A 23,371-nucleotide genomic window follows, 5' to 3' on the forward strand; every position below is an offset into this window, starting at 1 on the left:
CTGTATTACCTGTTGCATCGTTGCCGGGGATGGAGCATGCCAGCTATTATTCAACAGTTTACCGAGGATTTGACTTTGAATGACTTTCTTGTGAACGATTTCATCGAGAATTTGACTGGTGTTGACTTTGACATTTATGATCTTAGCTTTTTAAAACCACAGTTTTAAAGAATTTGGTGTTATGTACTTCAATGCTCCTCTTGTTTGAAGTGTTCAATAATAAAAAAAAAACCAGTTGTTGGTTGGATTAAAAAAAAAAAAAATCAGTCGTCAGTGTCCTTTCCTTCTTGCTCAAAGCACATCTCTTTCATACTCGTTCTCACACATGCATTCACTCAAAATAAATACAAAGAGAGGTATCATATTTCATTTCTCAAAACATTAAAACGTGAATTTTATTTCTTTTTTAAAACAACACAACAACAAATGCAATGGAACTTTCTTTCATAAACATTCTTGAAACGCATGAAAAAAGTCTCTGGAATAGTTCAAGTCCGTTGAATTCATAGAACAGTTAATACAAAGTCACTGTTTGGAAGGTTGATCGGCATTGGTAGGCATGATATCATCGATGATGTCATTGCACTTAACCATACCATACACAGTGACAACATTCTTCAGGATCATCGGCCCACTGATAATACAACAACTGCAATAACTCATCCAGGTTGAGTAAGCCATGTTCCAAGGTGATGTCACAATACTCGGCAACCGCCCTAGCAGCCTTTTCCACTGACGCCATGTCGATCCTCTCTGCTGCAGCTTTGAAATGTAGTGCAATGGTTTCTCTCTGTCCTGAGGCTGTGCCACCAAAGTACAAACACTCGTGTTCCCTCTGTGACAAGTAATTATGCTGACATCCCTCACACTGCTCTGTGATGATTTGGTCAACTCTCTGCAGGATACATTTAGCATAGACGTACTTCACCAGCTTCCGAGCAACTTTCCTGTCCTTGTCCACGGAGACAGATGTCAGAGAGAGCTCTGAAAAGAAGAACACATAAGATGAACTTTCCATGGGCTGCATGTCTAGCTACAGGCCAGTGTCTTGACAGCATCATCCACAAGTGAGGCAATACACTTCAATCGGTTCCATTCATCCAATTTCAAATTGATGCCCTTCTTTGTTGGGATCAGTTGTCCTGTTTCAGTTTTCTTGAAGTAATCACGGATGCCTACATATACATTGTCCTTGTATGTCTTTACACTCACTAGCCTGGATGATGTTTCTGCCTCGTGAAGAAGAAATCTAAATTCCTTCTCACCTGTTTGGGTAACAGCATCTGCTTTCATTGGCTGTGGCTGCAGCTGAAAGCTTGATGGTGACTGACTGGCGACGACATCGGAGCATGGTGAAACGAAGATTGGTGGAGTGCTCGGTGGTGGTGTAGGCGTTGACTCCTGCAGGGCAGGGCTCCTGCTGCGTTGGGCACCTGCGGCATGACTTTCCTCATAACCAGGCTGTGACCACCGACTCTCATTAGTCTTCACATTGAAGTAATAGGGCATATCAGCCTTAATGGAGTAGCATTTTCGCCATCCCTGTTGGCATTGCATTGGGGTCAACTCCGGGGTAGCCATACCAAGCATCTTTCCTCTCCAAGTATCAGAACGGAAATGTGGCCCCAAAGTGGCCCGCAGACCTTTATAGGCCTCCTGCATTTGCATAATTTCAAATGAACCAATCAGGTGATCAGTTTGAAATGGGACGTGTGCAAACTTTACATATTAGGTAATGGAGGACCACCTATCTCAACTTTCAAAATTCAAATAAACCAATCAGGATTAAGTGTAAAAAAAGGGAGCCATACGATTTTTCTTTCGGGAGTTAGGGGGTCCAGTAGCACACGCGCCCCCTCGCTTTGTTCCTAAATTTGAGGGAGGGGAGGGTGCGCCACAATTGCAAGCTTTCCAGTCAAGCCAAGGGCTTAGTTGACACATTTTAACTTTTTCGGGTAAGCTAGGGGGTCCAGTGCCACACACTACGGACCCAAATTGGGTGCGCCACACTTTTTTGAAGTAAGCTAGGGGATCCGCGCCACACGCGCCACCGCGCCACGGACCCAAAATGGGCGCGCCACACTTTTTGGGGGTAAGCTAGGGGGTCCCTGCCACACGCCACAGACCCAAATTGGGCGCGCCACACTTTTTGGGGGTAAGCTAGGGGGACCGCGCCACACGCGCCACCGCGCCACGGACCCAAATTGGGCGCGCCACACCTTTTGGGGGTAAGCTAGGGGGTCAGGTGCCTCCCGCGCCACGGCGCCACGGACCCAAATAGGGCACGCCACACTTTTTTTGGTAAGCTAGGGGGTCCGCGCCACACGCGCCACCGCGCCACGGACCCAAATGAGAGTGTTACGGTGCCACTCTATACTACTCATTACTACCACCTTTATCTAGTGATAAAGCAGAGGAAGCTGTAAGTAAACCAGTCTCTATCGTTGCTACGAAACAAAATAACAAAACAGACAGGATTGGTCCAACCTAAGAAGACGCCGAATCTCAAAATAGACAGATCTCCATCAACAAATCGTGTTTCTTATATTGAGCATGAATCAAAGAAAGTTAAATTTGAATTATAAAATGTGAAGTTATAACATATCAGTCGAAAAATTGTCTTCATTGTGTTATTGAATGTGTGTGAATGCTTTAGGCATCTCGACTGGACCTATTGTTCTCATGGAAATTAGTAATCGGTCATACTTTTTTATATATAAATCAATAATCACTACACTTTAATTGATATGATAGTGATTTTCTTTCATTAAAGTGTGGTGATTACTTATTTACATATGAATAACAGTATGACTGATTACTAATTTGCATAAGAACAATTGGTGGCAGTCGTGTTTTCAGGGATAAATGGATGGCAAGAACAATAGGTCACATGACCTGGAGTGGTATAAATACATATATATATATATATATATATATATATATATATATATATATATATATATATTACAGCTTTTGTTTGAAACATATATATATGAATATATATATATGTATGTATATATGTATATATGTATATATGTATATATATGTATATATATATGTGTATACATATATGTATATTAGAGCTTTTCTTTGAAACATACCAAAACCCTTGTATCTAGTTTGTCAGTGCGCAGTTCATAAAAGTAATCTATTTTGAGTGTACTTTGAGCACAGTTTTTTTTTATCAAAGTCAGGCCTAGGTCTTTGCGAAATATGGATGGGCATAACAGAGAGGCGGGTGCCAAATGTCCGATTTTGAACTTAAATTTTGTAATAAAAACTTTATGACAAGTCAATACTTTCATTGAAGACTGTAAAATTATCCTCGAGTTGTAACTAAATATCAAACCCAACATCGTCTACTGAACTATTATTGCCAGCCTCGCAAATGCAGTATCTCACGTTAACAACAGCTCACAATTTCAGAGTTTGATGTTCAAATATTCCAAATGACACAAATCGTGTGTTGGATACAAAAGACAACGCTAATTTACCGTCAGAGAAGAACAGCTGTTGCAGGATTAGGCTTTACCCTTACGTGCCCTTACACCCTAGTCTTTTCATATTCATAGGTTTTATTAAAACTGTACAATTTTACCAGCTTTGCCAGCCAACCACGTTCAGAAGTTCGTAATTAACTGCCATTTTAACCCAGTAAAGAGCAAACAGGAAATCACTTACGTTAGAAATCACTTACTTTAGTTAGTACAGGGAAAGCAACTCCACATATCGTTTATATTTGAGTTGTTTGCATTTTGTGTGTGATATTGTGTATATTGTAAGTGTATATCATGTTTGGCTGTTTTATGTAAAGTGTTGATTAGCCATGGTGATGAAGAAAACTGTTTTCCAAACGTAGCGTCAAAGGGTCTCTCCGCTCCGGTGCGAGTTAACATCAAAACACGCAGATGACGTGTACGTCTCGCCATGGCTTATCAACACTGTGCATAAATCAACCAAACGTGATATACACTTGCAATATACACAATATAATACACAAAACGCAAACATCCCTGATATGAACGATGTGTGGAGTTACTTTCCCTTTACTAAGTAACTAATTAAGACAGTGCATGGTTTGCTAAAGCGCTAGTACTCACAATCCCTCAATAAAACCGCTAATGAAAGACCTATAATGCATATTGGTTGCCCACGGATACATGGTGACATAAATATAATCAAATAGAATACTGAAATACTAAGGGTCTGGAAAATAAGTTTAATGTATGAGTGTGAGAAGAAACTGTACGGTAAGCAAAATATTTGGAGATTTTGTCAAGAAAGAACCAATTAGAGGTTATTACCCAATATTGCCTGTTCCTGTGTCGTATCAGCATGAGTGCCATTTGTGCAATATCTGATGCAGCACGAATGACACGAATGCTAATACGACGCAAGGAACAGGCGATATAGGGTAATTACCGATTTATCTTATACCCATGCCCAGAATTTTACTTATACCTAGGAAAAACCTTAAATTTTGAGGCTTTACTTTATTACGCCTTGCGCATTAATAGCGAGCACAGCGGCCGAAGGCCGCTCGCGGAGCGAACATTCAGACTAACGTGTGTACATGAAATTTAGAATGGAATCTCTACATACCTACGAGTTTGAAAAGATTGCACTTCCGGTTGTTTATATGGAGGCAGCCGTTTTGACTACTTTTACACGGATTGCGTGAAATTCAAGATGTCATCTACCACAAATCCCATACGAAAATGTTTTTCCGACAAAAGAATCTCTCTGTTTCAAAGAAATTGAGAAACTTATTTCAAAATGATCATTTTCGATCACTTTTGAAAGCCAAAATCAGTAATTGCTGTGGGCCGCAATTTTGAAACAAGCCAACTTTCGCGAGAACGAAGGGTGAACTCACGCGGGATTAAAAATCGTGTGCTTCAGAGGTACCAACAACGGGAATAACAAGTATTTGTTTAACATCAGCCGGCCTCAGTCTGTTCCCAGCCCTGTTACAATAAAGTGATCGGAATCATGTAATACCTGTTTTAAATGATTTTCGTTGGTGAACTTGGCATTTCCCAGTTAAATTGCTGTAATAAGCCCTAATCTATCATTGTTGAAAAGAATTGAGGGCACTCACCTCAATGGAAAAAAATATGTAGAGAACACAGAAATTAGCATACTATTTTGCTCTTGCCTGAAAACATCAATGACGATACTACGCTCTCAGGTCAGACCTGTTACATGTTATGGAAATATTTGCGTGACTCAGGCTTCATCAAGTTCACAAACTATACGAAGAAATCAACATCACGCAAGACATCGCTGCAAGTCCTGCATATCTCAATGAACCCCAAAAAGAAAGACGGTGGGATTCAAAAATCGTCATACAGAGGGAACTTTTTTACGGTGCAGTATGCTATTACAATAATTGTAAACGATTAAAAACTGTCCTTTGCTTCAAATCTCTCCAGATTTCGATCGCGCTCGATCGTCATACGGTACGGAGCAGGGCCGCCATTTTGTTTGTTTACACTCAAAGTTGCCATGCCAACAGGTGTTACGCGAGTGACATCGCTGCCACGCCAAGCACGCGCTAATCGTTAAGAGGTAGATCTTGCCGTGTGAACGGCAGAATAATTGCGTGAGCTTGAACAGAAAAAAACATGGGTAACACTACGAGATCCAACACGTTATTTGTGTATTTAGCAAACCGAAATATCCGTGTTCCTCAAAGCCCTTCAAATTTTTACTTCGGCTATATCGCTTCGAAGGCGGAGAGCGGCAGCCACTTAGTTTCTTTACGTTGTTTAATATCTAATTGCAAATTAAATTCGGGAACACTCCGAATCCGATGACGTTTATCGTGCATATCTCGATTTTTACTGTGAAATATCATCATGGCTGACAATTTGAGTTCAACGTCACACAAGAATGAAACGATATAGGCATGGGTACATGATAAGAAAATTTAATTAGTCAAATATAAAGGCGCTGAAAAAGTACGGCATATTGAAGTATTGTTAGCAATTAGCAATACCATCGACCCAAAGAAATATTTCGAGATATGGAAAGTAAATGCTCATGGGCGTCGATCCTGCATGCTCAATGGCCGACGACAAGGATTTTCTAATACACGTCTCTTCTCTGAAGCCGTGTCGTGTCTCTCTTTGGCACACTGGTATTTCAAAGTAGACAACTCTGAAGCGGATGCACGTGATAGAAGGGATCGAAGAGCAAAGTATCATCATAATCATTGATATGACCGTTTTAGGTATAAAGAAAACAAGTTTAGTCCAGTGTTTATTAACAAACAAATAAAGCACTTACTTGTTAATTTGAACTTGTAGTCAACACTAATTTTAATTATTGGAATTCAAGAATGTTTTTAATGACCTAGGGTGATGACCGAAATGGATAAGCAATAGAAGGTTTCGAAAGGTCCGATTGCATAAACGTGAAAGAATCCAGGATGGAACACAGAATAGAATATGACATTAAAATTAGTACAATAACCATATCGATCTCAGGCAGAATATTACCGGGTCCTCGAGAATCTATTGTTTACAATACTGAGTTTAACCGTTCTGAGTCACAACGAGTGAGGAAATTGAAAGACAGAACATGAGTGACTTCTGGTTCGGTCAGGCGCTATACTACATGTAGTAACTAAGCTTAAATTTTTTTTAAATTTATGTGGTAAGTATGTACAATCGTACAAAGACAATGCGATATTTCTCTCAATGGACACTCCCATTTCACTTATAACATTGTGCACATCGAATTATGGTTGCGAAATTCATAAAACTTTCAAATTTGTGGCATTGCTTTTTTCACAACCACTTTGCAATGGGCTGAGCGGTCCAGCAAATGTAATTTGGGGTGTAACTCTATTACTTCACGTTCACCGCACTTTGTAAGAATTTCAGGAAAGGAAAATAAGTAGCCAAGAATTTGACGTAAGTCGCAGGGCTTGAACGAAGTCTATTCACAATACAACTTTCTAGCAACGGTCACTGAAGCAAGAACTCAGTTTTTGTCAACTTTATACCTCTTAGAGGGCCTACATGTAACTCAAGATAGCTGTTCATGACGTGTATAGCTATTCACACCTTATGACAATGGAGCAATGAATCAGAGCCATGCATGAAGTGTCATTGCCTGACCTGTCACCATTTCCTTCATGACTTCAACAACATATACTGTGCATAGAAATTCATCTGTGTCGGTAGCTAATTGCTGTCAATTGAACGCGTGACATCAAAATCGGGTCATAGACTTTTAGTAATTTATACCTTCCACTGTCTCTATTAAGGGATGGCTGGTTAACACGGATATATGTATCACCTCCTTGACACCCTTTTTGAAGTATCGGGGATCCCTATCAAGAATTTCTACATTTACCAAGTCCACAAAGTGGTCTGGTGATTCAATGTGGCTATATCGGGAAACCTCCGATGTTGTAGAGCTGGGACGCCGGTGTTCAAGAAATCTTGTTTTTAGAGATCTCTCCGTCTTAATTGTTGCAGGGGCCCTCATCTGTCTGACCTTGACACGGAATCATGTAAACAGGACCAGTGATGTCTTCTGCGGCAGTTTTATCCTTGGGTGCAACAGTAACTGGTGTAGTGTTTGAGTAGGTTTGAAACAACCCATTATGCCGTAGGAGTTGAATGTCCTTTTCAGAGCCTCAGAAATACCCTTCACTGTGTGATAGTGAACGTACGAGCGTGAGTGCTTCACGAACTCAACAGTGTGTGGAGGGGTCGCAGTCAGAAAAATTGTTACAACTTTAATAGCTCGGTTATTGAACCGATCTTTTTGAGATTTGGGATTCTGCCTAGCGGTTTTGTGTGTGGCTTCCCCGCTAGGTAACTGGGTACCGTACGTTGTGAGTTCGAACCCGATTGAAACCATGATCGTATTTGATCCGTTAAGCGGTCTTGAAATAGACACCCAGACAGACATCGCTGCGACGTTAGTTCACGTTTAATATTTATCTATCTATTTACTTATTTATTTATTTGGAAATCCTAAGGGATCAAGTTCCATTTACAGGTTCCTCAAAAAATCAAAAGAAAACGAAAACACCACGTAAAGGTGAACAAACTAAAAGCAAAACAAAGAGAAGTAAAGCAAAGAAAACATAAGCCTTATTTACAACTATAATCGAGTGTAGAACATACAAAAAGTAAAAATAAACTAAACATATACAAGATCAGCAATAAAAATAAAAACATCAATATGACCGAATTCATTCAAATTGTTCGCACGTATATTGCTTAGAGAAAATTTTAAAATACTAATACCGCTACGGGGTGGTCTGAAAGTCAGGTGCGCAACATTTTGCCAGGTATGTTAAAGCAAAGCTTTGATAAGCCATACGTTAAGTTATAAAACCCAGTTTCACACGTTTGTAAAAAAAATCAAATTAAGATAAGAACGCTGTTGCTACAAGGTCAGTAATTTAACATGATAGTAGAGGGAGTTTGTATTGGCAAGCATGATATGAAATATGAGTTTTGAAACACAGATTTTTTATTAATTTACTTTGAACATTTTCTGATCTGATCCTTGCCATGGGTTTTAGACAAAAGAACCACACTAGAGACAACTCTTTAAAAGCGAAGTATGAAGAAACTTAAAAGTTTGAAAGCGAGTAAAATTTTAAGACTTTCGTTTTTGTAAACCAAACATACTGAAAGATTTATTTACAGTAAAAGAAACATGATTTGAGAAACTAGATTTCAGGTTAAAAAACTCCAAATCTTTAACTTTTTGTAGTCTGTTGAAAATGATTTCTAAAATACGAGATAATTCAAAACCCTCTTGTTGGAAAAAGAAATCACCGAACTTTAACGTTTCCATGATTGACACCAAAATGTGGTTCTATTAAATCTTCTTGGACTTTTGAACAATCTGAAATAATTTTTAAAAGTCTAAGAGACTTTGGGAATCTAATGAAAGGAATGGTAAATTATTTACATAAATACTGAACAAAAGTGGACCAAGTGGTGATCCCCCAGGGGTAAACCAGATGATACTGGGCCCTACTCAGAAAAGCGATTGTCAATAACTACTCTTTGTCGACGTTACTTAAATAGGATTTTAAAAATAGTAGAATGTGATCAGAAAAATCATAATGTTCTAGTTTGTAAACTAACAGTCTATGGTTAACTAAGTCAAACGCCTTTCAGACGTCAGTGTTGATACTATCAACTTATAGTTTCTTGTCAAAACAGTTGCTAAAAAGTCAAAATAGGTTAAAAGATTGATCTGGGTAGAGAGTCTTAATAACGTAATGCTGTGAGGTGGATATATACTGTTTAACATGATGAAATATATCATGAAAGATCACTTTCCGAACGTGTAAAGATATTTGCGATCGCCCAGATTTATTTATTTCACTGTTGATCTTGTACTTTTAGGTTTCTGAATTAGAATGCGATTGTCTTGTTACCTTTAATCCACAGTCGTTAAGCTAATTTTTACACTTGGATTAAATAGGACATCATACAATGACGGGATGAGTGTCTTTTCATCGTATCTAATTTTCAGCTTTATATTAAATTTTTAATTTGCAATATTCCTTTCTAGGTTGTTTGATATGTACCACATAGCTTGTTGAAAGATCTCATTTCCAGAGCATTTGTTCTCTAGTGACCAGTAAAATTTGAAGCATCGTCACATTGGCTCTTGATTAGGATTACTTGATCGATTGAAAACTTTTCAGTTGAAAATTTCCCTTCGGCTGTGATCTGTATAAAAATAAAGGAAACGGATGGGTATTAGTCAACTTAGGGCATTAGTAGCCATACCATTTTAATTAAAAAACTTCCATAGCTAGGACACTAATAATTCCTGTTTACGATATGGTAAAACGAAGATTAGGTAAACGTTTCACAGCCTAGACTATAAACTTTGGACCAATTCCCTTTTTAAAATCAATTCAGAAAAATATGTCACCGTTAATCAAACTGACTGGAATTCTTCGATATTAGAACATTCGCGGCCATTCACTTTAAAACTCGTAAGGAGTTCTCAATTGGATGGCAAAGCAAAAAGAAGTGTGTCGTCAGTACAAATTTTGTTTCTAAGATTAACTAAAGCAATTACCCACACCCCTCTTTTACCATGTATGGATACAACAGTCCATATCTGTTAATTGCCCTCCCTAATCCCCTTCATTAATTTGTTAATAACTCGTTAGCAACATAAGGGATCCGTCTATTATCTTATGAGCTGCTAACGAGTTATGGACTGCTATAGACTGTTTTCTTTGAAATACTATGCAGAGATAGCTATGGTAAAGTAACAGGCACACACTAGACACAGGTATAAGGCTTGTATAATAAAAGAAAAATTTAATACATGACATTTATTGACCATATTCATAAATTCTAGACCAAAATTGCTTGCCATACGCTGTGGTGAAACCTGCTACAAATATTGATCTCATAAATATATAATTTTTGATATCATAGATATTAAAATGACCAATGAACAATCAAGTAGTGTCAAGTTAATAAACATCTCATTTGCATATTAAATGAAGTTTTGTAATTAGTCATTTAACTCCGACAGTATTGTGCGAAAGATGATGAATCCTGCTACATATAACGATTTGACAGGTATCTGATTTTTCTTTGAAGCGTACTACTATGTAATGAACCTGTTGCAAACCGTGAGCATTCAGTTCACATCTGGTCGTAATTTCAATCTGTTCTTTTGATTCAACCAAAAACAGATTGTTGATCGATGTACATAGCAGTCGCTGAGTCAGTAGAGTCATTTTAAATATGGTATGTCTATATTTAACATCTAAAATAATAAAAACGTAAAGGAGATTTAAAATGCCCCAGGATAAAGTAATTAATTTCAAAGTTTTTATGCAGTTTGTATAGGTTTATAAGAAACTCGCTAATAGGACGTGTTCATAGAAATGAATCCGATTGAAGTGACATATATTAATCGATGTGTATTACCTGTTTTGATCAATGAAAATAATATGTCCATGTTTTGCAGTATTCTAGCATTTTGTAAATTTAGTCGTAAAATTTTGATATCATGATTCTCATCTTTTTATTACTCCATCTAATTGCCAGAATTGAATTCTAATCAATGGATCCTGAAAGTTATTCAACAATTGGCAAAGAGCCGCAATAGAGGTTCGTTTTACTTACTTTACATATTCTCGGTTTTCGTTTATGATATGAGAGTGTAATGTTTCTCAAGGGCAGACAGATTTTTCTCAATGAATATCATAAAAATACTAATCACTTACAAATCAAGATGTTAAGAAGATAGTACGTTTCGGATTGGCTCGCTTCGTCGGTATGTATTCTACAATAATAAATTATCGTAGATCGGGGTTGTATCATAAACAAAGGAGAGAATTGTCGACCAAGTGATGAATGCCAACCAAACTATGAATTTAACTGATATTCATAATCGATTTTAATTAAAATACGTCACGATAGATTCGAAACATTAGGCATTAAACTATTCAACTTACCTGTAAATCCTCAACACCTTCGATTTGTTGGAAGGCTACGTAGGAATTATTCTCGGATTTCTGCACTTTAAAATCACAGCCAAGCATCTTATTGCTGGCTGATATATATAGATCAAGGGCTCGGCTGTTGTTATTTGACATCGCTTTACGGTAGTGGATTTTCAAACAGTATGTCTCTGCCATCTTGTTTGATGAAGAATTTGATTTCTGTTCAGTCACATCGCGTACCTTGCCTTTAGGAGCTGTATAGATAAAGACGAAAAACAGTCACCAAAATCTCTAGCAATTTTCAGCTCTTAATATGTTATCTCCGTACACTAGGGCTCTATCAAAGCTGGATCTTCTACTTTTAAAAATATAAGTATTTTTGTGAGGCAAATATGTTGTTCTTCTGACAGTTTTAAAGTTAACATGGTAGATCAAGTGGAAATTTCTGCTGCTTTTGCTCGGCTCAACCTCAAGAAGACGACGAAATCTAAATTAACATTTCCCTGTGAAAACGTTTAAAATATGCATATTTAAACGACATACGCTGCTTCTAAAAAAACACATGTCAATTTTTACGGTTTCAGGGAAACTTATGTGTGTTTGAAATGAAGATTATTCGTTTAAGAATTGTATTGTCATTAAGAAGCCAAATATTACGTTAGGATCTTCAATTATGAATGCACAAATTACGAGTTGAAAAACTTACGACCGGCTTCGAATTCTTCGTGAACATTTTTGATAAATGTCGTGCATTCCTACCTGCCAAAGTCATCGAAAATGCGTCAGTTCCATAGTTTCTACAAGATATTCCAAGTCCCTTCTTCATAGTAAACCAGGCTCCCAACTTTTTGCAAAATGTGCGCGAATCTGTTACATTTGATCCGAACGTTTTCAACAAGTCAATTGCATCGCGGGAAAGGTTTCCAAACTTTTCACATTCTTCTGTCACAGTTGCCTTAATCAGGCGAAATTCTTTAAGATCCTTGTCGAATTCTGGTCCATATTGCGCAATTTTACGCCATAGGGTTTTGTTGAACATATCGTATATTTTGACATCGATTGAGTTCCATTTGTATATCTTCTGCTGCACATCATTGCTCAGCGGAACACGTTTTGACCGAACTCTTCGGGCAATGTACAATATATCGTCCATTTTCCAACACATTATCCGCTTGAGTAAGATGAGCGAATGGTCGTAATATTCCGTAACAAGAATGAAGTCAAGCTCTTGGCTCAGTATTTTGATGTATTTATCCACAACGTCTGGATTTTCGTGGTCCTTATGATCTAAGCCAAGATGCCATGCTTGGCTATTCCTTGCAATGGCCCAAAATGCGCCTTTTGCCCTGCTCAATATTTGGTCCCGGTAGTATTCTGGCTTCCGTAAGAATTCATCCAGTTTTCCGCCCTTTATTTTCCGCGATGGATTCTTTAAGCTTATGTACTTGCCCAAATTGAAGAAACCAAATACAGATTCAAAATGTGCAGACGGTTCGCGAATGATGGTCACTAAAATTGTATCTGGTGACTTTAATCTGCACTGTATTCTCGCCTCGCTGTCAGCAGCTATATTCAATGTTCCGCCCTCTCTTGACATGTGAATACGATTCTGTCTTTTTATCCCAAGTGCAGGTAATGTTGAGTTAGGACGGTTTTCTCCGTTGACGTGATAAAGTACCATTGTCCCTCTGTAACCCTTGCCTTCGTGATGTATCACTTTTGTTTGCAATGGAAATGCACCGGTTTTTGCAAATCGATCGATCAGGGTAACCAGAGTTGTGCTCCCTGTTTTACGATTGAATACATACGCAATATTGTTCACTTTGCTGCAACTTTCGGCAAACTCGGACAAATTTGCCATTGATGCTGCATCATAAACACCTTTTGAAATTGCGAAATTGTCCTTCGAGGCATAACTCTTAAATGAAGAAAACTTTCTCATGTTCGCTATCGTTGACGTGAAATTTTGAAAAGCATGGCTGTTGGTAAAAACATTTCAGAGCATAATTATTATATGAACATGTTATTACATCATGTGTTGGTTGGGTCTATGTCTTGTTATTGGCAAAATATGGCAAATGTGTTGAAGTGTAAAAATTCACTCTAGGCTATTTAAAAATATTTCCGTTCCTACTTTCAAGACCATGAGTGGTTCGAATTAAAGGTGAAAAAGAGGGAAAATATGGCCCATGTACGTGACTCTTAAAGGAGCACATAAAACGTAGGTCCTGGCCCGACTCAATATGATACTAAATAAACATACCGTTCTGACTCGATTAGCAAACGACGAAATATTGGTAACATAGGCAAAATATTGTAATATATCGATAAACTTATAGCAGACGCAATTAATACGTATGCGTCGGGTGGTTAGACATGAAACGTTAAGAACAATGAACATATACTATGAGACATCTCCCAGTGGCGCATGGTCACGGAGGGGGGGGGGCTGTGTTGTTGCTGCCGCACCGCAGCCATGCATACCCGCGGTTTGGCCATTATTATATATATATATATATATATATATATATATATATATATATATATATATATAATTTGTAATATGTTTTTGTGTTATATATATATATATATATATATATATATATATATATATATATAACAAAAAACAATCGAAAAGTAGGACTAATGCGGTTATTCAAACTTTAAATAATGCCCTCATAATATAAACAATTACTGACTATCCTATGAGATTTCGCTTATGAGATAATTAAGCAAGAAACCACCGAAGGGATATATGACGGACGGTAACGCACGAGCGATGCCACGTGCACATACGATGCGTCGAAACCGAGTAGTTCACCCGTTTCAGGGGTTTATTATTATCAGAAAGTAGTATATTCAAATTTTGGCGTAAGAGAAAAATTTAGCACAACATGATAATACCTGTAACCTCCATATCATGTATGTAATAATATGTAATAATCTCTATAAATGTAATATTAACCACAATATTTTAAAAAAATCAACCACAAAGGTAATTCAACAGCCAACAATTAATGTAACAACCCGAAAACACAAATGTAACGAACATATTAATCACAAATGTAATAAAACTCAACCATAAATGTAGTGAATTTCAACTTGTAAATATGATCATTTGTTTATCAATGCCCTGAGTAAATGATAAACTTCAATAAGACTAGTGTATAGTTATTGCATACTTTCTCGAAACTAGGTTTCCTTTGCGAAGCACAGAATAGAATACATTGAGAACACTGTCAGAAAATGGCGAGGTACCGATCAAACCGTTAGATAAAGGAAGTGGAATAGCAGTTTTAGACACCAATGATGACATAATAGGGAAGTGTCAAAATAACTCGTCAACCGGTAATACCACACGAACGGACGACTCAGAACAAACAACAGTGAAACACTTATAACAGAAACGTACGATACCAAACATGTTGACGAGAACATATATCTATATTTCAATCCCGTAATTAAACAAAACGAACACAACCTTGAACAGTGTAGGACAAAATTAGACATCCTAGTATCGCCAATGAAGGAACGAAGAGGGACAACATAGAAATACTGTCAATCTATCAATTATTTGACACAATTTATCTACTTAAGATGAATTTGAGGCGACTGATGAAGAATGTGTGGCAAATTTTGAAAAACAGCGTTAAAAGCCAAGAAAAACAAAGAGTTTGTTTCTCATCCTCTCATCCTCAATTCAGACCCGCCGTGTCAACCTTTTTTTCTGCTCATGAGAAAAAATGGAAAAACCCACAAAAATACGCGAAGATAGTGCATAATACAGTGCTGTATAAAACAGAACTGTCAACAAAATAACTGACACTGACATTCAATTCAGAACTGTACACACATATGTCACTGTTATACTACGCCCTCAAAACTCTGCATTGCTGCACTAAAAGTGCTAAGGAACTGTTGTTATACAAAAATACTAAAGCAACACTGCTGTGCATTTATCTCTGCATGCATTCCCATGTTGCTTTCATGTTTTTGCGCGTTTTATGTTGATTAAAGATTTAAAAAAATGATAAGGAAAGAAAAAAACATCACTTTAGCAATATCACTAGGATGAGAAACAAACTTTTTACTTTTCTTCGCCAAAAATATGATACTGTCATACAGTCTCTCCACTCTGGAGTAGAGCCTGTACTGACTCGCCAATTCCAGCAGTGAACCGCCATTGCCAATCAGTTCCATACACAAAACAGCGAAACGTAAATTTTATGACACTTTCAAAATATACATAACACACTAAAAGCAAACAACTAAGATATGAACAATGCGTGGAGCTGCTTTCCTTTATTACTTAGATAAATCGACGACAAAATAGATTTATTACATTCATGGTTGACAAGTTTTACTCTTATTGGTGATTTTAAATACATTTATGGTTACCTCTCAGTACAATTGTGGTTGATTTTATTACATTTATGGGCGATATTACATTTATAGTACAATTATGGTTGATGTTACATTTATGGAGATTATTACATTCATGGAGGTTACAATACCGAAGGGTAGCTGGTATTTCTTATTCAAGTAAAAATGTTTATAAACTTGGCACATTTTGGAAAAGTACCATTCCTCTCGGAATAGTTTTGTTGCGATGTGATACATTTTTCTCAAGAGAGTATGTTGAGAACGTGTAGTGCGATTTCTAAGAAATTTCAATAATAATAATATAAGTATTATATAGAAATAATAACGCGAATAATAATAGGTTCAATTCCTTTGGGTCGAAAAGGCCAAATATGATATCGATTTTACTGCCCCATGTTTCCATGGTAACATTTTAGGAGTTAATTTTCAGTTTTTCTAATATCCAATGAAAAGTTACTTTGATTGATATGAAAATTACCTAGTCGGGGAGTTCGGGGCAGAGAGCACAGAAACAAGACTTATTTTAATGTTTTGAGTTGCCATGGTAACTATTTTGGGATTGAAAACATTACTTTTTCCCTAATTCCTATTAAAGAACTATTGATTGATGTAAAAATTAATAATAGGGGTTTTTCTAGTTAGAACACCAAAAGAATTACACTCATTTTAATGTGAGATGTTTCCATGGCAACCATTCAGGAGTTAAAATTACCAGTTTTTCAAAGATTCCACCTAAAATCCAGGAATCAACAGAATGTGTTATATCAAAGGGATATTTTGGGTTAGAAAGACCAAATATCCAGTGTAAAAATCCAGTAATCAACAGAAATATTATACCAAAGGGTTGTTTCGGGTTGAAAGACAAAATATGATATCCATTTTTACTGCCCTGTTTTTCACATAGTACCCTATTTGCGTTTTAAAATTTCAATTTTTTCCAAAGTTCATTAAAAGTAATCCCAGTTACTATGCAAATGCTCTCCTAAGTGTATTTATCACAGCATGAACTCCATGTTCATTTTTGTTTAATGTTACCATAGTAACCATTTCAGTAACCACAGCTTTTTATTTAAAACCATGCATATTTAGATCAGGGGTATCTTTTTTCGTTAACCAGACAAGAAAAGGCTACTTTACGAGATTCTGCCCATGAAGTGAATTTTCTAGTCTTTTGATGTGTATACTTGCACACCTTTAATACCCAAGGAAACGGTATAATGGACGACAGTGGGACTCAAACGTTCTGTGACCTATAACCCGTTTCACTCTCAGAGTTGTATGTAAATTTTAAAAGTCGCCATGACAACCTGACAACAACATGGCCTTTTCAGCACTGAGACATACTGTAGCAGGGCTAAAAATTGGCCATGGCCCTTCTGCCGGGAGGAGGCATAATTTCTGTGTCATTGTGAAGTGATACATTATCAAATTCGGAATATTTTCCAATCGTATTCGAACCCACAACATACGGCATCAGTCCGCCTAGCTGAGAGGCCACAGACAGAACCATCGGCTAAAATGCAACGAGAATGCGTTTTTATTGGCCATTGTTTCCTGTGCCAGTCATTCAAGTACGTCAGTACAGATATTGAAACTTTGTTGCAAAGTTCCACCGCACGTCGTCTTCGTAATTTCCAGAACAAAGTCACATTATTTGCCCAGCTGGGTTTGACTGCATTTATCTAGCTCGTCCCAAAGTGACGGACGGATCTTTCAACCTTTCAGCTTGGTGAAAAACGCATTTATTGATTCGCCAAAGGCCTGTGGATTCGCTTATTTTTGCACAAGTGCTACATGGACATAGGAAAAAGTTCGACTCACCCTTGCCCTCTCGATTGTTGAATACAACCACGGTCCATCATGATGAGAGTTCTCGAATCAAAAACTGTAGCCGTGCTCGAATACAAATGTCTTCTCATTAAATTACGTCATTCTTGATATACAATTGTTAGCATTCCAAATCTGTCACCCTGTTTTTTTCAAAGTTTGGAGAAGGGCAGCATTTCCATCTGAATGATTGAACGACGTGAAACGCAAAATTCCATCGCATATTATCCGGCAATATGTACACTGTACAGTAGAAATACTGTATACGCTCCAGGTATGTATAACTATAAGCTTATACTCCACAAAATGGCCACAGGCGGCGTGAACTTTCTGAAAGTATTTCCTAAACGTCCTACTTGTTACCTTAGAGACTCACATGTGATGTCCTGAAAAGTATTCTCTGCAGTAATTCCAGTTTCTGTCAACATGCAAGGCTGAATGACACGAGACGTAGTGTGCAGACTACACATTCACGAGCACGTTCACTCAACTGCGCACGCTCATATTGGCAGATTACACTGGCAAAAGAGTGCGCATGCGTAAAGTTATATTTGTAGCACAGATCTCATGGAAGCTCATGCCTTTGCTCCATTTCCATCCCAAAACTTCCTTGATTGCTTACAGTTAATGCACATGAACAAAATAAAACCAACAACGTCAGCATAGGGAGAGGGTTTATGGTTTTCGCCACAACTACAAATGCCACGCTGAAGGTACGTTTACAAGGCCAATTACACTGGCATAGACTCTCCACAGTCGCTGTGCCTTGTTTTCTACATGCCCACGACTGCCACGATGGGCCTGCATTCGAAGCCTACGCTGTGCAGCTCAGCAGCTGTGAGCAGGCGCTGCCAGACACAGCGACTGTCAGTTTTTGCAAGTATATGAATATTCATAAGGGTAGTGATGTCAAAAGGAACACCTAACTGGGCGGCGGAGAGAATATATGTACGACAATTAGAAGTCACCCCTATTGACAAAATTAAAATAAACAACACCTCTTTTCAGAATTCCCACAGCTTCAATGAACTGTTATTAGATTTCTATATAATACTTATAGCCCCTAAACTTGTAATAATAATAATAATAATAATAATAATAATAATAATAATAACAATTAGTATGTTCTGAGACAGACATGTACAATAGCTAACTTTACAACTGCTGAGCTAATCTTAAGCTGGGATGAGTTTTTATAAATAAAAACATGGAAAGGTTTGGTTGACGTTTGAATCAAGCAATCGACCAATCTATAACACCCAATACAACTCCGAATTGTGCACGCCAGCTCACCTGCGGTTACCTTACGCAGGGCTGTGTGTTACCGGCTACGCCCCCTACCTACACTTCAGCTGTGATTGGAAACTACTACTTACGCAAAGTTTGCTTTTCTGTCTCAATGCGAGGAAAAAGTTCTTCACAATGACGACAGATAGTACGATTTCCTAGCATTGGGGTGGAAAAGCGGGTTTTGCATATGTTTGCCAGCGCAGCAGAGACCATCATATGCACAAACGAGGTAGGTGTGCTCGAAAACGAATATCGACGCAAGTTCTAGGTTCGAAATCGGTTTTTTTTCCGCGGGTAAACCACCACCACGAAGCTGATGCGGAGTCATGGTTTAGCCTTTGTCATTCAGCAGGGTTGTGGTGCGAGGCGTAGCCAGAACACAGAGTCCTGTCATGCAGAGCTCGGCTTACCTGTGCTCTTGAACGCATACAATTTGCATGATCATGACGGCCGATTATTAATTTAGGGACTAGTCTATATCGTCGGCGAGGGAGGGGCGTTAAATTATTGATTGCTGACATCATACATCTCGCAATGTTCAAACTATCTTTCACTCCCATTTATACAATGAGGTCTTAGGTGGTGCTGAAATTTAATATGTAATATTTGTTTTGGTGTCAACACTAGGTAGAACGCGCCTCTGGTATACAAATTTGGACTTTTTAACTTTTACAATTTTTTTATAATTCTCAATAGAGTTAACAAGGGACGGCGGCCATTTTGAATTTTAAATATCGGTAAATCTTGAGTTATTTTGTCCCTATTATAAAAAAATGCACGGTGACCCCAATTTTTATTCTTGATTTTGAAAGAAAATGGTTAAAAGATTCCTCACGGAAAGTATGACTAAAAGCTTAAGTCTTTCACTTTCAAGGCGCGAACTACCTTAAATACCAACTCAGAGCGTTTGGTAGTTTCAAAGTTCTGACTTGGTTTCAAAGTAAAGGGAATAATTACACGCATCTTAGTGTTATTGCTAGCATGAAGAGCTGGCTAGACAGCGCAACTCTAATAGGCAAACATTTATTACAGGGGTTTCAAAGTGTTGCCAACAAAACAAAGATGATTATTATGTATTTAAGCAATAAAGCACCCTAGCGAAGTTATACTACGAGATTTTGTCCACTTCATGACATATATGCAAGAGCGATAGCGAGTGCATATATGTAGTGGTCTGGTCAAAATCAGTGGTATACCGTCGCTGGGGGTGCTTTTTCGCTGTTATATCATAATAGTATATTGAAATTCTGGGATGACACGTCAAAAATGGATTTTTGCACTTGCCGAGAGTTAACGCATATGCCAACAATGGTATATCGCGAATATACCAAGGTGTTTTGCACGTCTCGACTGAGCATAACGCTGCAGTTTCGTCATCAATATACTGGTATGATATAATATAGAACATTCATTGTATATTATATTTATCTGACATATTTCTCTGATATATTAAAGTTATGTTCCCAAGTTGCGCGCCGAATATTCAACTGAGTGATGCCATTCATTGCTGGTATGATGCTTTTCAGGAGAGACTTTCAATTTGCAATCATCTAGATATTTCTAAATACGTCTCTGATATATTAAATTTATGCACCCGTGTTTTTATTCCAAACACATTAACCCTATAGAGCATTTCAAAGACACAGTGACCCCCATCCCAAAAGTCAAAAACAGGATGACCTAAATCGATCTACTGCTCCCAGGCTAAAGAAACTCAGTGGTCCCTTACTTTCAAATACGCTTTACATTTCAATTGTTATTACCAACTAATGGTGGCGCTTCAGGGAGCAGGGTTTCGTAAACATCGTGTCGCCAGGTTCATCACAAAATGGAATGTATTAGAAGCAGATACTAATATCACGAAACAAACAAATGTATAGTACACTACAAGAGGCTGTAAATGTCTTTCATAGTTATTTCACAAATGTCGGCTCAAACTTGGCCATTAGGATTGTAAAACATTGTTCCTCTTTTGTAGAGTTTTTGCGAGAACACTCAAATCATTCTTTCTTCCTGCATCCGACAACTGAACAGGAAGAGTAAAACTTATTGATGAGTCTTGAATTGAAGAAAGCTAGTGGTCATGACAACCTGCCTGCGAAATCACTTGTTATTGGTGCGAAACAAATCGCAAAACTTTTTTTCACATATTTAATCTGTCGTTTCGAAATTCCTAATTTCCCGATGCACTGAAAGTTGCTAAAGTGGTCCCAATTTATAAAAAAGGGTTCCGAATATGAACCTGGAAATTATCGTCCAATCTCTGTTTTACCACCTACTACTAAGTTAACTCTGGAGAAAATTGCAAATAAGCAGATCATTAAGTTCTTGGACAGGCATAGCCTGTTTTTCAAAGATCAATGCGGCTTTCGTGTGAAACGAAGTGACAAATTATCCGTCATCAATCTTTTGAATAATTTAATGCAGCAAATTGATCAAAGAAATACAACCATTGGTATTTTGATCACAATGAAGTATTATCGAAATTCAAGCATTATGGTATGAGGGGAGACCCACTTCTATGGTTTACAGATTATTTGATCAAAAGATCAAAATATGTATGTACAAACGAATTTATGTCTGAAAAATTACCTATCAATCGTGATGTTCCTCAGGGATCTTTACTTTGACCGTCTTTATTTATAGTATATAATGATTTACCGAATTCTTCTAACTGCTTTGACTTTTGACAATTTGCAGATGATCCAAACCCTTTTCACACTTTTCCTGCTGACATAGGAATATACTATCTATAGTTGATCACCGTCTTAGGATGGTTACACGCTGTTGTGATGCTAATAAGTTGACCATAAATACTAGTCTTTTAAAAGAAGTTATGTTATATTTTCACAGCAAACGTAAAATGTTATTATAACAACAGGTGTTTTGTCTGTCAAGCACATTGTCATTAATGAAGCCTCAGAAGCATTATTTGTCGGAGTCTAAGGTGGAAAGAACAAATCGCCGACATAAATATATGCATAAGAAACAAAGCGAGAATGTTATTCAAATTGAGAATACGGTGGTTTCAATCGGGTTCGAACTCACAACGTACTACGGTACCAAGTCACCTAGCGGAGAAGCCACAGACAAAACCGCTCGGCCAAATCCCCAATCTCAAAAAAAAATTGGTTAAATAACCGAGCTACGTTGTTACAATTTTTCTGACTGCGACCCCTCCACGCGCTGCAGAGTTCATGAAGCACTCACGCTCGTACGCTCACTATCACACATCGCAGCCAAACTTTATCGAAGCGAAGCAATGAATACAACGCGGTAAAAAACAGCCTCGGGGACAATTCTGTCCACCAGCAGAGCTATCAACCAAGGGTAGAAAATACGGTGGTTTTAAATGGGTTCGAACTCAAAACGTAAAGTACCCAGTCACCTAGCGGAGAAGCCACAGACAAACTCGCTTGGCCAAATTATGTATGAAATTATGTTCCAAAAAATGTACTTGTTTTATTATACAATGCTTTCAATTTACCTAACATAATGTTCGGTCTAGCTGTCTGGGGTAGTACATATTCATCACAATTGAATACTATTTATATCTCTAAAAAATATGTGTACGTGGAATAACTTTTTCTGGATTTCAAGAGCCCTCTTCGTCCTTATTTCAGAACTTGGGAATTCTAGATGTTTATAAAATTCACAAATTTCTTGTGACGATATGCATTTTTGATTTGCAGCATCATAATTTCCCTTTTCCTGTGCAAGATTACTATGAAATGGCAGATCATTGTTCTTACACTAGATTCAAACTTGGTGTGAATCAAATACCTAAAATGTATACATTTGTTGGTCAGGTTGCAATTTCATACATGAGTGCAAAGTCATAGGACAATTTACCGAATATCGTTAGAATTTGTACATCACGATACCACTTCATAGAAAATTAAAACAATGGTTGTTACAAGACTAGTGAGGAAGTCCAATACCAAACATTTCACTGAATGCTACATGGTGGAATATGTAATGTGAACATTAAAGAGATGGGATATGATTCGATTTTTTCCTGGTTCCATATTGACCTCCTCTTATTTTTTGTTTTGTTACACTCAACTTGTAAGTCAAAATTTTCAAAAAGCAAATATAATGAATAAATGAAACAACTACACCCAAAAAGGAACTACATCAATGATATGGCAACCCCCGTGATTGGTAGGATATGAAATTTACTTTTTATTCCCTTACCTGTAGGCATTCATTAAGGAAGTACGTGATTCATCTTTGTAGAAGACAATTATTGTAATAACAACGATGAATAACACCACGAGGACTGTTGACTTTGCCTGTATATTATTAAAAAGAATAAGATGTAACGTTCATTAAGGACGCACGAAATTGATCTTTGCAGAAGACAGTGATTGTAATGCCAACAAAAAATAACATCACGAGGAAGGT

The 23,371-nt window shown here is 37.5% G+C and overlaps 1 protein-coding gene across 1 annotated transcript; it reads right to left on the reverse strand.

The window, feature by feature from the left end:
- Positions 1-1,029: 1,029 nt before the first annotated feature.
- LOC139114002 (uncharacterized) lies at positions 1,030-23,253 on the reverse strand. Its single transcript, XM_070675474.1, has 4 exons — positions 23,162-23,253; positions 12,224-13,443; positions 11,477-11,718; positions 1,030-1,656 (listed from the first exon to the last, which is right to left on the reverse strand). The coding sequence occupies exons 1-4, from the start codon at positions 23,173-23,175 to the stop codon at positions 1,030-1,032; spliced, it is 2,103 nt and encodes a 700-aa protein (XP_070531575.1). The 5' UTR covers positions 23,176-23,253.
- Positions 23,254-23,371: the final 118 nt, after the last annotated feature.

This window comes from Ptychodera flava, chromosome 16 (genome assembly GCF_041260155.1).
Source record: "Ptychodera flava strain L36383 chromosome 16, AS_Pfla_20210202, whole genome shotgun sequence".
In the NCBI taxonomy this organism is placed as follows: domain Eukaryota; kingdom Metazoa; phylum Hemichordata; class Enteropneusta; family Ptychoderidae; genus Ptychodera; species Ptychodera flava.